This window comes from Mytilus edulis, chromosome 9 (assembly GCF_963676685.1).
Source record: "Mytilus edulis chromosome 9, xbMytEdul2.2, whole genome shotgun sequence".
NCBI classification, from domain to species: Eukaryota; Metazoa; Mollusca; class Bivalvia; order Mytilida; family Mytilidae; genus Mytilus; species Mytilus edulis.
In genome coordinates, this window is record NC_092352.1 from 50599431 (window position 1) to 50615888 (window position 16458).

Sequence of the window (16458 nt, forward strand, 5' to 3'; positions counted from 1 at the left end):
AGAAAGATTGTACGAATATGTATTTCAATAAATCGTTGTCAAAGCCTATCCCAGCACCCCAACTCCATAGATCATAAGGTGTTTCGAACATCTATTTAGACCAAATATTTCAATAAATCGTTGTCAAAGCCTATCCCAGCACCCCAACTCCATAGATCATAAGGTGTTTCGAACATCTATTTAGACCAATTAGAATTAACTAATTGATCACGGCCATGTCCATCGCCAGGAGCCCAAGCCATTGCATAGTGACACTTATTATAAAAATACTGTACTTTTTATTAGGGGCTCGACACCTCATGATCTGTCTGACTTATATTTTTCTATACTCTTTATCTACTTAACCTTGTTTATCAATTTAATGAACAAAGTATAGAATCTATTTTCATAGTCTGCAACATATTAATTATTCAGAGTTGCTGATGTTACTATGTCTTTCAAGTTTTTATGCCTACGGAAAGCAAACAGAGGTCTTTTATCAAATAACAGTTTTGCCTCTTCGTCATCCTTTAATTTATCCCAGTGTTTTAAGATATTGTTCTTTATGTGTGATTTCTGTCTTGAAAACACTGTGGAGAATACCAAGGGAGGCGACTGTAATACAGATTTGGGCTTTACCATTAATGTGTCTATTCTTTGTTTTGCAGTCACTTCCTGCATAACAGTTTTAATTTCATTTTTTGGATATCCACTTTTAATGAGGCGCTCAGAAAATAACGCATATTGTGTTTGCAAATCTACTGGATCGTTCGTACATCTCTTAAAGCGAAGCATTTCTCCTTTAATTATGCCTCTGAAAGTAGAGGATGGGTGGCATGAGGATCTCTCTAAATACTGATAATTTTCAGTCTTTTTTCGGAATGTCGTGAGGTCTAAGATTCCTGTTTCTCTAAATCTTAGACCTTTGAATACCAGCACATCTAAAAACTGCATTTTAGTTTGTGATTTCTCGTGTGTAAACTTTAGAAGTGCATGTTGTCTATTAGCATGTTCAAAGAATTGTGATATTTCATCATCTGTACCTTCATTGTAAATAAAAAAGCCATCGTCCCTAAACCTGTAGAGACTTGATATTTTTTGTTTATGTTGAAAAGTCCTTAAAATACTATTTAAGACTTCATAAACTCTCAGATCCGTAATTTCTGGTGATAAACTATTTCCCATTGGAACTCCAGTTGAAGTTTTATAAAATTTACCATTGAACATAAATTCATTATTTTCAAGAACTATCTTCAGAAGTTCCAATATATATCGCAACGGAGGCAAAAGTATCGTATGTTTACATTTAATTATCGTAGGCCAAGCATGCTTGACTGCGTCAATCATTTCTACATGGGACATATTGTTGTACATTTCTTTTATGTCAAAACTGACTAAGTAGGCGTCAGGTTTTACCTGCAATTTCTCAATAATATTTATAAATTGTAATGAGTCCCTTAAATGTGTTTCTTGTTTTAATACTGCTGGAAGCATGAATTTATCCAAATACTGCCCTATTCTCTCTAAAACAGTACCCGATAATGAAACAATAGGCCTTCCTTGAATTCTGACATTTTTATAAAGCGTAGGATTCTGTTGAACGCTTTCTATTAGTTCAGGATCAAGTTTGTGCAATTTAGGCAGAAGATACAACCTTCCTGGTTTGAGATCTCTCTTAGCAGAAAGATATTTAAAGGTGATTTCATCCATGACCCCTTTTCTATGCATTTCAAAGATAATAGTATTGATTTTTTGGTTAGTCTCTATTATGTTTAATTTTGCAATTTCCATGAAGTGAGTAGCACTACTTAATTGCCTCCGACCTTCATTTATATATTCTGTTTTATCCCAGATCACTGTGGTGTTATTTTTATCTGCTTTTCGAATAACTATTTTTTCGTTTCGTTTGAGGGAAGAAATTGCCTTTCTTTCCAGCGTAGTGAGATTATCGTGTGCTTTATTAATTGTTATATTATCTATCTCAACCTTAGTTTTGAATATATATGTCTCAATGGCATTATTTGCAAGTTCCGGTTTATATCCGGATTTTGTTAAAAAGGGATGACGTTTGAAAATATCACCCTTGTCAAAATGATATTTACATCTTAGTTTTCTTGCAAATTCATTGAAATCTGATGCAATACTAGATTTTGCAAATTTCGTCGAGGGAGACGGTATATATTTTAATCCTTTACTGAGTAACAAAATCTCATCCTCTTTTATTTTTTCAGTGGTGAATATTTTAACATATTCACGTGCTTTTTCAATTGATTTTTTCCTATTGAGAGAGCGAATCTTTATCTTTCTATTTTTCTGATAGAAGGCCTTTTTCATGATAGCCTTTTTTGTTTTTTTCGCTCTCTTAAAGTGTCTGTTAGCCATGCTTACAGATCGGAGGAATTCGCCAGAAGGCAGTGTGCAATTCATTTCTTGATGTAATATTGATTCTTTATCAAGCCTGTATGAACTCACCAACCAATCAGATATCAGTTACTCATTAGGAAACTAAATAAGGGGAAGAGGAGAACATCCCTCTAGACATTGCAACCAATCACCATTCATTGCTCTATAAACTGACACGTATACCAGATGTATTTTGACAATTTGACTTTTTAATTTATCAGACACTCAAAAACCATGCATTTTTGTTTTGCAAATCTCAGCACTTTATTATCAACTTATTCCACTCACTAAACTCTGACGTATTGGTTTTTACATTTACTTTCCCTGTATTATATAGGTATTATAACTTTAATATTTCAATAAATAATAAATCAACCTTTTTAGCTTTCGGTAAAGATATTTTTCACATTTAATATCTATTTTGACAGAAATAAGAAACATATTGGCATTGAACTATTGCTTTAGCCGATTATAACCGTTGCATTTAATTATAATGTATTAATTCTGACCACTTAACGTGAACGAATTACCAAAAATTATCTTTTATAGCTTTATTTCTCAACTTTAAATAAAGATATATTTGTAAACATTTGTTTATTATCATAATTGCATTGGGTTCATTGATAAACTAACCTCCTGTGTTCTGCTATATCAATTATCTATAAATTAAGCGTAACTCAAGAACTGATAAGATATTACACTTTTATTCACACACTTTACAGCTGTTTGTCAAAAAACATCACTAACTAAGTGTATAGGCACACGTAAAATGTTTTATCATCTTCCAACGACTTGTCTGAAGTTACACAGTTAAGTTAAATCATTTATTTTCCGATAAAAGTTATGAGTTATGTACATAGTCATTTCAATATTGTTCGATACTGTTTCATTCTTAAACGGAGGGAAATCTTCTTCCTCCCCTCCCCCTTCCACGATTAAATCGACGTCCGCCTCGTCCTCGATGGGATGGTTCAAGGAAGCCTCTCAGCTCTCGTAACTCATCCTGGAGTTTAGATATAGTATTTGCTTCAGTTTCCGGTTTCTCTGTACTAGATGTCGACATGTTTCGAATAGCCCTCAGATATCGTTCGTTCCATATCTCTTTCTTTTCTTTTACTAGGAATGTCAACCTTTTTAGACAAGCGCCTTCTTCTGCACTTCCACGACCTATCATTCGCTCTGTGTCCTCAAGCAAGTTAGATATGCTGGTTAACATGCTCTTGTGGTGCTCCTCGCACATTTCAATAAGTCTAGTTAGAAATTGTTCACAGAGTTCACTTTTAATTATATCCAGATTTTCGTTAAAAAACGAATTTGAACCTTGGTCCAATGATGGTGTGAAATTAACTGTTAGTCTGATATAACTTGGAAGTTGTGTCGAATCGACTTTAGCAAGACTGTATTTTAAGGTAGCTACCTGGTGTTTCTTTCTGAGTTTGTTTTCCAACTCCTCCAAACACTGCGTGACTATTCCTTCCTTTTCAGGATTAACATTTGAAATATCCGCACAATCCATTTTAAAGTCAAAAGATATTTCTCCCAATGATGGAGTTTCTTCTGTCTTAATCACAGTTCCACTGCAAGAAATAAATTCCTGCATGCTAGCATCTTCTTTTTCAAAATTTTGTCCTTCAGAGGGATTTTTCTGTTTGTTAAGACTTAGCATGTTTAGTCTTTCCATTGCTAGTTGCATTTATGTAATTCAAGTTTATTTATAAAACTGTATTAAATATAAAGTCATATCAGATCACTGGTGTGACTGCCCTTAAAGTGTCAGATTGTAATTTGAGACGACGTGGGTAAAACCCAATTGTTTTTAGCATTGCTGATGATAGATATTTCCTCCGGTGAATATGCAAACACAGGAAATTTCAGCACTGTTCAAATTGCACCAAATAACCACTTTATTGTGGTACGAGGAGATCATAAAAGTCGACAAGATGTCAACTAAACAATTCTCAGGCTGACAACGTGATAATAGCTCAAATATTTCAATAAATCGTTGTCAAAGCCTATCCCAGCACCCCAACTCCATAGATCATAAGGTGTTTCGAACATCTATTTAGACCAAATATTTCAATAAATCGTTGTCAAAGCCTATCCCAGCACCCCAACTCCATAGATCATAAGGTGTTTCGAACATCTATTTAGACCAATTAGAATTAACTAATTGATCACGGCCATGTCCATCGTCAGGAGCCCAAGCCATTGCATAGTGACACTTATTATAAAAATACTGTACTTTTTATTAGGGGCTCGACACCTCATGATCTGTCTGACTTATATTTTTCTATACTCTTTATCTACTTAACCTTGTTTATCAATTTAATGAACAAAGTATAGAATCTATTTTCATAGTCTGCAACATATTAATTATTCAGAGTTGCTGATGTTACTATGTCTTTCAAGTTTTTATGCCTACGGAAAGCAAACAGAGGTCTTTTATCAAATAACAGTTTTGCCTCTTCGTCATCCTTTAATTTATCCCAGTGTTTTAAGATATTGTTCTTTATGTGTGATTTCTGTCTTGAAAACACTGTGGAGAATACCAAGGGAGGCGACTGTAATACAGATTTGGGCTTTACCATTAATGTGTCTATTCTTTGTTTTGCAGTCACTTCCTGCATAACAGTTTTAATTTCATTTTTTGGATATCCCCTTTTAATGAGGCGCTCAGAAAATAACGCATATTGTGTTTGCAAATCTACTGGATCGTTCGTACATCTCTTAAAGCGAAGCATTTCTCCTTTAATTATGCCTCTGAAAGTAGAGGATGGGTGGCATGAGGATCTCTCTAAATACTGATAATTTTCAGTCTTTTTTCGGAATGTCGTGAGGTCTAAGATTCCTGTTTCTCTAAATCTTAGACCTTTGAATACCAGCACATCTAAAAACTGCATTTTAGTTTGTGATTTCTCGTGTGTAAACTTTAGAAGTGCATGTTGTCTATTAGCATGTTCAAAGAATTGTGATATTTCATCATCTGTACCTTCATTGTAAATAAAAAAGCCATCGTCCCTAAACCTGTAGAGACTTGATATTTTTTGTTTATGTTGAAAAGTCCTTAAAATACTATTTAAGACTTCATAAACTCTCAGATCCGTAATTTCTGGTGATAAACTATTTCCCATTGGAACTCCAGTTGAAGTTTTATAAAATTTACCATTGAACATAAATTCATTATTTTCAAGAACTATCTTCAGAAGTTCCAATATATATCGCAACGGAGGCAAAAGTATCGTATGTTTACATTTAATTATCGTAGGCCAAGCATGCTTGACTGCGTCAATCATTTCTACATGGGACATATTGTTGTACATTTCTTTTATGTCAAAACTGACTAAGTAGGCGTCAGGTTTTACCTGCAATTTCTCAATAATATTTATAAATTGTAATGAGTCCCTTAAATGTGTTTCTTGTTTTAATACTGCTGGAAGCATGAATTTATCCAAATACTGCCCTATTCTCTCTAAAACAGTACCCGATAATGAAACAATAGGCCTTCCTTGAATTCTGACATTTTTATAAAGCGTAGGATTCTGTTGAACGCTTTCTATTAGTTCAGGATCAAGTTTGTGCAATTTAGGCAGAAGATACAACCTTCCTGGTTTGAGATCTCTCTTAGCAGAAAGATATTTAAAGGTGATTTCATCCATGACCCCTTTTCTATGCATTTCAAAGATAATAGTATTGATTTTTTGGTTAGTCTCTATTATGTTTAATTTTGCAATTTCCATGAAGTGAGTAGCACTACTTAATTGCCTCAGACCTTCATTTATATATTCTGTTTTATCCCAGATCACTGTGGTGTTATTTTTATCTGCTTTTCGAATAACTATTTTTTCGTTTCGTTTGAGGGAAGAAATTGCCTTTCTTTCCAGCGTAGTGAGATTATCGTGTGCTTTATTAATTGTTATATTATCTATCTCAACCTTAGTTTTGAATATATATGTCTCAATGGCATTATTTGCAAGTTCCGGTTTATATCCGGATTTTGTTAAAAAGGGATGACGTTTGAAAATATCACCCTTGTCAAAATGATATTTACATCTTAGTTTTCTTGCAAATTCATTGAAATCTGATGCAATACTAGATTTTGCAAATTTCGTCGAGGGAGACGGTATATATTTTAATCCTCTACTGAGTAACAAAATCTCATCCTCTTTTATTTTTTCAGTGGTGAATATTTTAACATATTCACGTGCTTTTTCAATTGATTTTTTCCTATTGAGAGAGCGAATCTTTATCTTTCTATTTTTCTGATAGAAGGCCTTTTTCATGATAGCCTTTTTTGTTTTTTTCGCTCTCTTAAAGTGTCTGTTAGCCATGCTTACAGATCGGAGGAATTCGCCAGAAGGCAGTGTGCAATTCATTTCTTGATGTAATATTGATTCTTTATCAAGCCTGTATGAACTCACCAACCAATCAGATATCAGTTACTCATTAGGAAACTAAATAAGGGGAAGAGGAGAACATCCCTCTAGACATTGCAACCAATCACCATTCATTGCTCTATAAACTGACACGTATACCAGATGTATTTTGACAATTTGACTTTTTAATTTATCAGACACTCAAAAACCATGCATTTTTGTTTTGCAAATCTCAGCACTTTATTATCAACTTATTCCACTCACTAAACTCTGACGTATTGGTTTTTACATTTACTTTCCCTGTATTATATAGGTATTATAACTTTAATATTTCAATAAATAATAAATCAACCTTTTTAGCTTTCGGTAAAGATATTTTTCACATTTAATATCTATTTTGACAGAAATAAGAAACATATTGGCAATGAACTATTGCTTTAGCCGATTATAACCGTTGCATTTAATTATAATGTATTAATTCTGACCACTTAACGTGAACGAATTACCAAAAATTATCTTTTATAGCTTTATTTCTCAACTTTAAATAAAGATATATTTGTAAACATTTGTTTATTATCATAATTGCATTGGGTTCATTGATAAACTAACCTCCTGTGTTCTGCTATATCAATTATCTATAAATTAAGCGTAACTCAAGAACTGATAAGATATTACACTTTTATTCACACACTTTACAGCTGTTTGTCAAAAAACATCACTAACTAAGTGTATAGGCACACGTTAAATGTTTTATCATCTTCCAACGACTTGTCTGAAGTTACACAGTTAAGTTAAATCATTTATTTTCCGATAAAAGTTATGAGTTATGTACATAGTCATTTCAATATTGTTCGATACTGTTTCATTCTTAAACGGAGGGAAATCTTCTTCCTCCCCTCCCCCTTCCACGATTAAATCGACGTCCGCCTCGTCCTCGATGGGATGGTTCAAGGAAGCCTCTCAGCTCTCGTAACTCATCCTGGAGTTTAGATATAGTATTTGCTTCAGTTTCCGGTTTCTCTGTACTAGATGTCGACATGTTTCGAATAGCCCTCAGATATCGTTCGTTCCATATCTCTTTCTTTTCTTTTACTAGGAATGTCAACCTTTTTAGACAAGCGCCTTCTTCTGCACTTCCACGACCTATCATTCGCTCTGTGTCCTCAAGCAAGTTAGATATGCTGGTTAACATGCTCTTGTGGTGCTCCTCGCACATTTCAATAAGTCTAGTTAGAAATTGTTCACAGAGTTCACTTTTAATTATATCCAGATTTTCGTTAAAAAACGAATTTGAACCTTGGTCCAATGATGGTGTGAAATTAACTGTTAGTCTGATATAACTTGGAAGTTGTGTCGAATCGACTTTAGCAAGACTGTATTTTAAGGTAGCTACCTGGTGTTTCTTTCTGAGTTTGTTTTCCAACTCCTCCAAACACTGCGTGACTATTCCTTCCTTTTCAGGATTAACATTTGAAATATCCGCACAATCCATTTTAAAGTCAAAAGATATTTCTCCCAATGATGGAGTTTCTTCTGTCTTAATCACAGTTCCACTGCAAGAAATAAATTCCTGCATGCTAGCATCTTCTTTTTCAAAATTTTGTCCTTCAGAGGGATTTTTCTGTTTGTTAAGACTTAGCATGTTTAGTCTTTCCATTGCTAGTTGCATTTATGTAATTCAAGTTTATTTATAAAACTGTATTAAATATAAAGTCATATCAGATCACTGGTGTGACTGCCCTTAAAGTGTCAGATTGTAATTTGAGACGACGTGGGTAAAACCCAATTGTTTTTAGCATTGCTGATGATAGATATTTCCTCCGGTGAATATGCAAACACAGGAAATTTCAGCACTGTTCAAATTGCACCAAATAACCACTTTATTGTGGTACGAGGAGATCATAAAAGTCGACAAGATGTCAACTAAACAATTCTCAGGCTGACAACGTGATAATAGCTCAAATATTTCAATAAATCGTTGTCAAAGCCTATCCTAGCACCCCAACTCCATAGATCATAAGGTGTTTCGAACATCTATTTAGACCAAATATTTCAATAAATCGTTGTCAAAGCCTATCCCAGCACCCCAACTCCATAGATCATAAGGTGTTTCGAACATCTATTTAGACCAATTAGAATTAACTAATTGATCACGGCCATGTCCATCGTCAGGAGCCCAAGCCATTGCATAGTGACACTTATTATAAAAATACTGTACTTTTTATTAGGGGCTCGACACCTCATGATCTGTCTGACTTATATTTTTCTATACTCTTTATCTACTTAACCTTGTTTATCAATTTAATGAACAAAGTATAGAATCTATTTTCATAGTCTGCAACATATTAATTATTCAGAGTTGCTGATGTTACTATGTCTTTCAAGTTTTTATGCCTACGGAAAGCAAACAGAGGTCTTTTATCAAATAACAGTTTTGCCTCTTCGTCATCCTTTAATTTATCCCAGTGTTTTAAGATATTGTTCTTTATGTGTGATTTCTGTCTTGAAAACACTGTGGAGAATACCAAGGGAGGCGACTGTAATACAGATTTGGGCTTTACCATTAATGTGTCTATTCTTTGTTTTGCAGTCACTTCCTGCATAACAGTTTTAATTTCATTTTTTGGATATCCCCTTTTAATGAGGCGCTCAGAAAATAACGCATATTGTGTTTGCAAATCTACTGGATCGTTCGTACATCTCTTAAAGCGAAGCATTTCTCCTTTAATTATGCCTCTGAAAGTAGAGGATGGGTGGCATGAGGATCTCTCTAAATACTGATAATTTTCAGTCTTTTTTCGGAATGTCGTGAGGTCTAAGATTCCTGTTTCTCTAAATCTTAGACCTTTGAATACCAGCACATCTAAAAACTGCATTTTAGTTTGTGATTTCTCGTGTGTAAACTTTAGAAGTGCATGTTGTCTATTAGCATGTTCAAAGAATTGTGATATTTCATCATCTGTACCTTCATTGTAAATAAAAAAGCCATCGTCCCTAAACCTGTAGAGACTTGATATTTTTTGTTTATGTTGAAAAGTCCTTAAAATACTATTTAAGACTTCATAAACTCTCAGATCCGTAATTTCTGGTGATAAACTATTTCCCATTGGAACTCCAGTTGAAGTTTTATAAAATTTACCATTGAACATAAATTCATTATTTTCAAGAACTATCTTCAGAAGTTCCAATATATATCGCAACGGAGGCAAAAGTATCGTATGTTTACATTTAATTATCGTAGGCCAAGCATGCTTGACTGCGTCAATCATTTCTACATGGGACATATTGTTGTACATTTCTTTTATGTCAAAACTGACTAAGTAGGCGTCAGGATACGTTAAAACACTGGGATAAACTAAAGGATGACGAAGAGGCAAAACTGTTATTTGATAAAAGACCTCTGTTTGCTTTCCGTATGCATAAAAACTTGAAAGACATAGTAACATCAGCAACTCTGAATAATTAATATGTTGCAGACTATGAAAATAGATTCTATACTTTGTTCATTAAATTGATAAACAAGGTTAAGTAGATAAAGAGTATAGAAAAATATAAGTCAGACAGATCATGAGGTGTCGAGCCCCTAATAAAAAGTACAGTATTTTTATAATAAGTGTCACTATGCAATGGCTTGGGCTCCTGACGATGGACATGGCCGTGATCAATTAGTTAATTCTAATTGGTCTAAATAGATGTTCGAAACACCTTATGATCTATGGAGTTGGGGTGCTGGGATAGGCTTTGACAACGATTTATTGAAATGTTAGTTTTAATAACTAAATATAATCCATATATACGTAAAATAAAGAAACGTATAATGAAACACTGGCATTTATTACAGTTCGACGAAGACTGTGTACAAATATTCAATACAGCACCAATAGTTGCGTATAGCAAACATAAAAGTATTGGAGATATGCTTAGTAGATCAAAGTTAAAGACTTTAACATTAAATTGACAGTTGGACCCCTGATGATGGTAGATCTGTCATAATAACTAGATATATTGAAGAAGAATTAAAATATAAATATATCAATATGATAATTTTCATATTAGATTATATTCAAATAATGCATCTTAAAATGACCATCCCAAGCTTAACTACCGAAACACGAAATTGATATTTGTGTCGGGTCCTATCAGCAATATGGGATGCGTGGTTGCATGGGTGTTTTATTATAACAAAAACTTCAACACGTATTTTCAAAAACTTAAAGAAAGATTGTACGAATATGTATTGAAACCTCGTAATCAGCTTCAATATGTTCATGTGTGGACAAGTATCATTTGCAAATATTTAAAACACGTATTCAAAATGGCGATTAATTGGAAACAACAAAGTATTAATACCAGAATTTGTGAAAATGCTCCACGAACAACTCAAGCTGACGACTTTGGCGCAATGGAGTGCGATGGTTTATAAAACGCGGGATATCTTAATTAAAGTCTACATATGTGCAATTATTATGAGCAGTATATTTGTTTCAATGGCAGTATATAAAGCATTTTTTTAATTTGTTTTTTAGGGATGCACCCAATTGCACCTTTTCATTTAAGATATATTTCCGTGACGTAACCTCGAAAGATTAGTCAAATCACTAAAAACAATAAGGGAAATGAAACTTCTTCTCGCATGTTGCACTTTGGGTAATAGTTCTCATCGACAAAGTACTGCCTTGAACTCAATTTTGGTATAATTTATAAAGAAGCCAAATTTTGGTTCTGAAATGTATATTTTTGTAAACTCTAAAAGCTAGGTAGCATATCCCTTAATTGATATACTAGACTCTTAAATTCGACAATGTTTAGAGACAGTGCTAGGGCTGTTAGAAAGTCAAGGTCGCTAAACTCTCATTACCCGTTTAGAGATTTTCTGAAAATACAATGGCTTTTGCCTTATTCGAAACAAAAACATTAGCAAATATAACTGGTGGCCTTCGGCTGTCAATTGTCATTTTCGGGTTGTTGTCTCTTTGACACATTCCCGATTTTCATTCTTAGTTTTAAAATAACTAAAAATACTATTTACAATTGTCAGTTCAAAATACATTTAAGAAGTCAGTGCGTTGATACATGTTATATTCTACTGAATTTACTATATCCGTTATTATTACGTAATATATATATTATATAAGTCCTGTGTCCAGGTGGAAATAACGGGCCGTAATAACAATATGTGAAAGTGACAACGGGTGGTATGTATACTAAAATGTTTATCGTCTTCCATTATACATGAGGGTGTGAATGGGGGTTTATAGAAAGAAGTTATAGACAAAAAAATAAAAAATACAAAAAATAACCAGACAAATAGAAAAGAAAATGATGAGGTACTAGAATATATGGAATAAAGAATGATCGGCAAAAGGTAAAACGAATTATAAAACAAATTGCCTAAAAATATAGAATACAGAACTACTGAATCCCCATTCAGACCCTCATGATCTGACATTTAAAGCTTTAGGACATTTATGGGCATGCGATACAGTTTTAGACCGACAGTGATTTTTTTTACAAAATCAATTTGTACATGTGTATATGTGCTAAAAATTATATCTTCATGTGCTAAATTTAAAAAACAAATGGGTTTGAATTATTCGACATTTACTTAATATTTCGGTTTCTTGGACATTTCTGTCCTTTGAGCAGACACCCTTAACATTTTATGTTTCAAAATATAAAGATATGCAGATTTCGGTAAAGAGATAAGGAATATCTTCGTTACAAAATTGGGTTCTTCCTACATTTGTGTAACCATTCTTTGTTAATAATTGATTTTTGTTAAAAGAAATTGATTTAAGAAAAAACGGTATTTTTGTTGAACATTTATATAGTTAAAAAAAAGTCGTTAATTTCTTCATTATAGTTGGAACAAAAATCTCCATACGGTATCAAGCCAAATCTCTCTAAAAAAAAGGGAAATATGCTCTTAAGCTAATGGTTAAATCTCGAAAAAATGTTAAAATGCTAAAAGTTTTTAAAAGAAAGAGTTTAATGTCTGCTATTTTAGATTAATTCTGCGAATTGTTTTTGTCTGCAAAAACATAAAACAGAGAGATAAAGAGAATCACAACTAATTGAATAAAATGGAGGATTGAAATGGAGAATGTGTCAAAGAGACAACAATCCAACCAAAGAGCAGAAAATGGTGCGTCTAAACACGGCTTAGGACTCATAAGTGCACTTATATGTTATAATATGCTACTAAGGACTAAAAGAGTGCAGTGTAAACAAATTTCTTATCTAGATAGAGATTGATATTAATCAATAAAAGATCACTGATAATAATTGAACAATGCCTGTGCCGGTTTTCGTTAATTTTTCCGAAAATCACTGAACTATAAGACACGTGTCAAAATTACATAACTGATAACACTATTACCTTAAAAAATGAAAAAAACAAAAATTATTTAGAGAGGAAAATTACCCAGACATTTAGATATATTTACCATAAAAATATGTTTTTAACTTTTAATATGCATCGGTTTATGATTTAATGAAAACATATAGAAAATTGTTAAGCTGCTTTTTTTTTCAGAAAGGAAAATAATGTTTGCATCGAGAAAAATAGCCCCTCCCCTATAAATGATCATTAATTTATCTAAGTGGGAGCTTAAATTTTGGAATCAATCGCGAGGCCTGACTGCCATAAACAACAGATTACGAACAGCAAACAGTGGATACACCATTTCATTGATATGTATGAAAGACAACGACGGACACAAAATGATTGCACTGAATAATTTCAACTACCATTGAGATAGATTTTTCAAATCTCCTTATCAAATTAGACATGCATTTAAAAAAAAACCTTGGGATATCTATTACCGTTAGGTTTCAAATTGGAATTAAAAATTGCATTTTCCCAAGAGTTTTAGGTAAAACCCCGTGAATCTCACCTCCTAGAAATTTGAAGTGTCAGCTAAGTTGTTTGAAAATATGTATGAATTTTCTTACATACTTGAAATTGGAAAGGAATATAAACACATTCAGTATGTTAACTGTATAAACAAACAACAGACACCAATTGTGTCTTATATTGTTGAAGTCATTTTTACTGAGAGCAAAATTTGATTAATTGATTATGCAGTGGTTGTTTAAACGTCCAGTGGCAAACATTTCATGCATATTCAGGACGAAAAGTCGTTTCAGAAGTATATAATGAAGTATTTGGTATTACAAATGTTTAAATTTTCTAATTATTTAGTAAATGTCATTTTCTTAGGTAGTTCTAATTAATTTGTACGAATCAAATTTTTCTGACAAAATAATATCTTTTGTTCTCAATTAACACATACGATTCTGATAACAATGGATAATATAAGGAACTTTGTAACTTAAAAAAAGAAATTATGATTGTTTAATCAGGTGTTATGTCAGTTCGCTTGTGTCAGTCGGATAACTGATTTTCGGCAATATCAAGGAAAAACCGACACGTTCTAAAGATTGTTCAACTACTCATTTATTGGTGAAATTATAACCTAATATGTCCTATTGATAAGTATATATGTACAGAACTACAAAAATTTGCAGTGAATGTTAACATAAAAGAATCAAATAATTTCTGCTATGCTTGTAGTGAAAACGAAAACAGCGTACAATATTTTTTTAGATTTATACATATATAATCGTTTATAAAATGTATCCGTCAAAGTGAAAAAATATATAACATGTAAAAATACATAGATCATTCATTTATTGTAATTAATTATATCAAACATGTTAGTTAAAATAATTTCTAGAACCAGTCACTCTCTGTAGATATAATGCGTCGGACATTGTATGCATAAAAATAAAATCTCGATTTTTAACTGTATGAAATAAAGTTAGTAAGAGTTTCGCGGAACACAATGTCTCGCCTTCGTTTGCCGTAAACTTGAACTCTCAGGGTGAGGCTGAACAAAATCAAGACACTATATTTGATTGTTATGAGCTTCTGTCCAAGTTCACAAATATTTCCGGTGCCTATAAAATAGCCGACTTTAATTAAGTTATTTTAATCTGAGCTGGCAAAATAGCATATTATCTATTATGGTTGTATCGGCAAAACAGCTACAAGTATTGCCTTTAATGAAAATGCATATCAGTTTTAAATACTATTCTAAATAAAATAGCTTTAAGAATCGTGTAAAAAGCGTTCGTTGTTCAGTCGTCAATGAATCATTCAACGTGCGTGTATCGTGCGTGCGTGTATTGTGCGTGTATCGTGTATTTATCATTCATCGTGCATCGTGCGTGTATCGTGCGTTCATCATTGATCATTCATTTTGCGTTAATCCTCCGTGTAACGCTCATCGCTCATCGTGCGTGTACCGTGCGTGTATCGTGCATTCACCGTGCGTGTATCGTGCGTGCGTGTATCGTGCGTGTGGTCAGTTTGAATTTTAGAAGGTCTGTATTTGATTTAACAGATACATATAGAATATTAAGATAACCTGAATGTTAATAACGACATAGGAAGGGAAATAAAGATTGCATGATATTCTGTGCCACATCAGTAACAAATTGCTGGTGCGTTGCTCTTCTCCTATCTTTTCGGGGTTAGGTTATAAATGTGCATTTACGGGTTCACACATACACACATGTGTATTATATTTAAAGCATAAAAACTAAATTTCTAAAGTGTTAACAATGAATGAAAAAATAATTTGATTATCTATTTTTCAATATCTTTTATATCAATTTCTTTAACCTTTTAGAGCATTTTTCATTTTGTCAAACGATTACAAAAATTGAAAAATGCTACACACAAAAACATTTTCATTTTTGAGAAAATTTTCTAAAATATAATTCAACCAATATGGGGCATTTTTCATTTTTCAATTTTTAAAGGCAAATTGAAAATGCTCCACGTTGGAGCATTTTTCATTTTTCAATTTTTTAAGGCAAATTGAAAAATGCATAAGGTAAGCAATTTCAATATTTTGTTCTTAGGAAGGAGATTGGAATTTGTTTTTTTCTAAAGCAATCAAATTCAAATGTTTTAATTTATTCAAACTGTTGATAAGATGAAATCTTTTAAAGACAAACTTATCATTACTTTTTATATTATCCTCGTGAAATTAAATATTGTAATATCATGAAAATTACAAATTTCTAATCTCATAACGAAAATGATTTTTTAGAAGTGAATTCAACAGTTTTTCGATACATTTATCAAACCAATAAACTTTAAAATTTGTAGAGTATTTTGCAAAATCTATTTTTTCAGCTTAAAATGAAAAATGTTTGGCGTAACTATACACGTCTTTACTAAGTTATACAATGAATTGGAAACAAAGATGATTTCACGTGATAATGTGGAAACTGTGAAAATATTATTCACAAAATTGTGTGACCGCTATGAACACTTTAAAGCTGCACATTTGGAATGTTTGGATTCTTGTACAAACTCGGATATAATAGAGACATTAGAAATAAACTTTGACAGCTCACAGAGAAACTTCATAGAATTCCGTGAAAGATATAATGAGTGGATACGCGAACCCGAAAAGGCAAAAGAGGAAGAAGACAACAATAGCCGTATCACGTCTGTGTCTCGGAGTTCATTGTCAACACAGTATAGGCTGAAGCTAGCGAGGGCTAACCGCTTAAAGGCCAAGGTTCAAGTGAAGAAAATGGTAGAAAAGTAAGAACTAGAACGCGCTCGTCGAGAAATAGAAATGAAAGAACAGATGTTAGAAAGAAAAAGTTAGCTAGAAGAAGA

At 32.7% G+C, this 16458-nt stretch overlaps 2 protein-coding genes across 2 annotated transcripts; both read right to left on the reverse strand.

The window, feature by feature from the left end:
• Positions 1 to 402: 402 nt before the first annotated feature.
• Positions 403 to 2361, reverse strand: LOC139490020 (uncharacterized). Its single transcript, XM_071276873.1, has one exon. It carries the CDS (start codon positions 2359 to 2361, stop codon positions 403 to 405), a length of 1959 nt encoding a protein of 652 aa, XP_071132974.1.
• Positions 2362 to 4751: 2390 nt separating this feature from the next.
• Positions 4752 to 6710, reverse strand: LOC139490021 (uncharacterized). The gene has a single exon (XM_071276874.1). The coding sequence runs from the start codon at positions 6708 to 6710 to the stop codon at positions 4752 to 4754; it is 1959 nt and encodes a 652-aa protein (XP_071132975.1).
• Positions 6711 to 16458: the final 9748 nt, after the last annotated feature.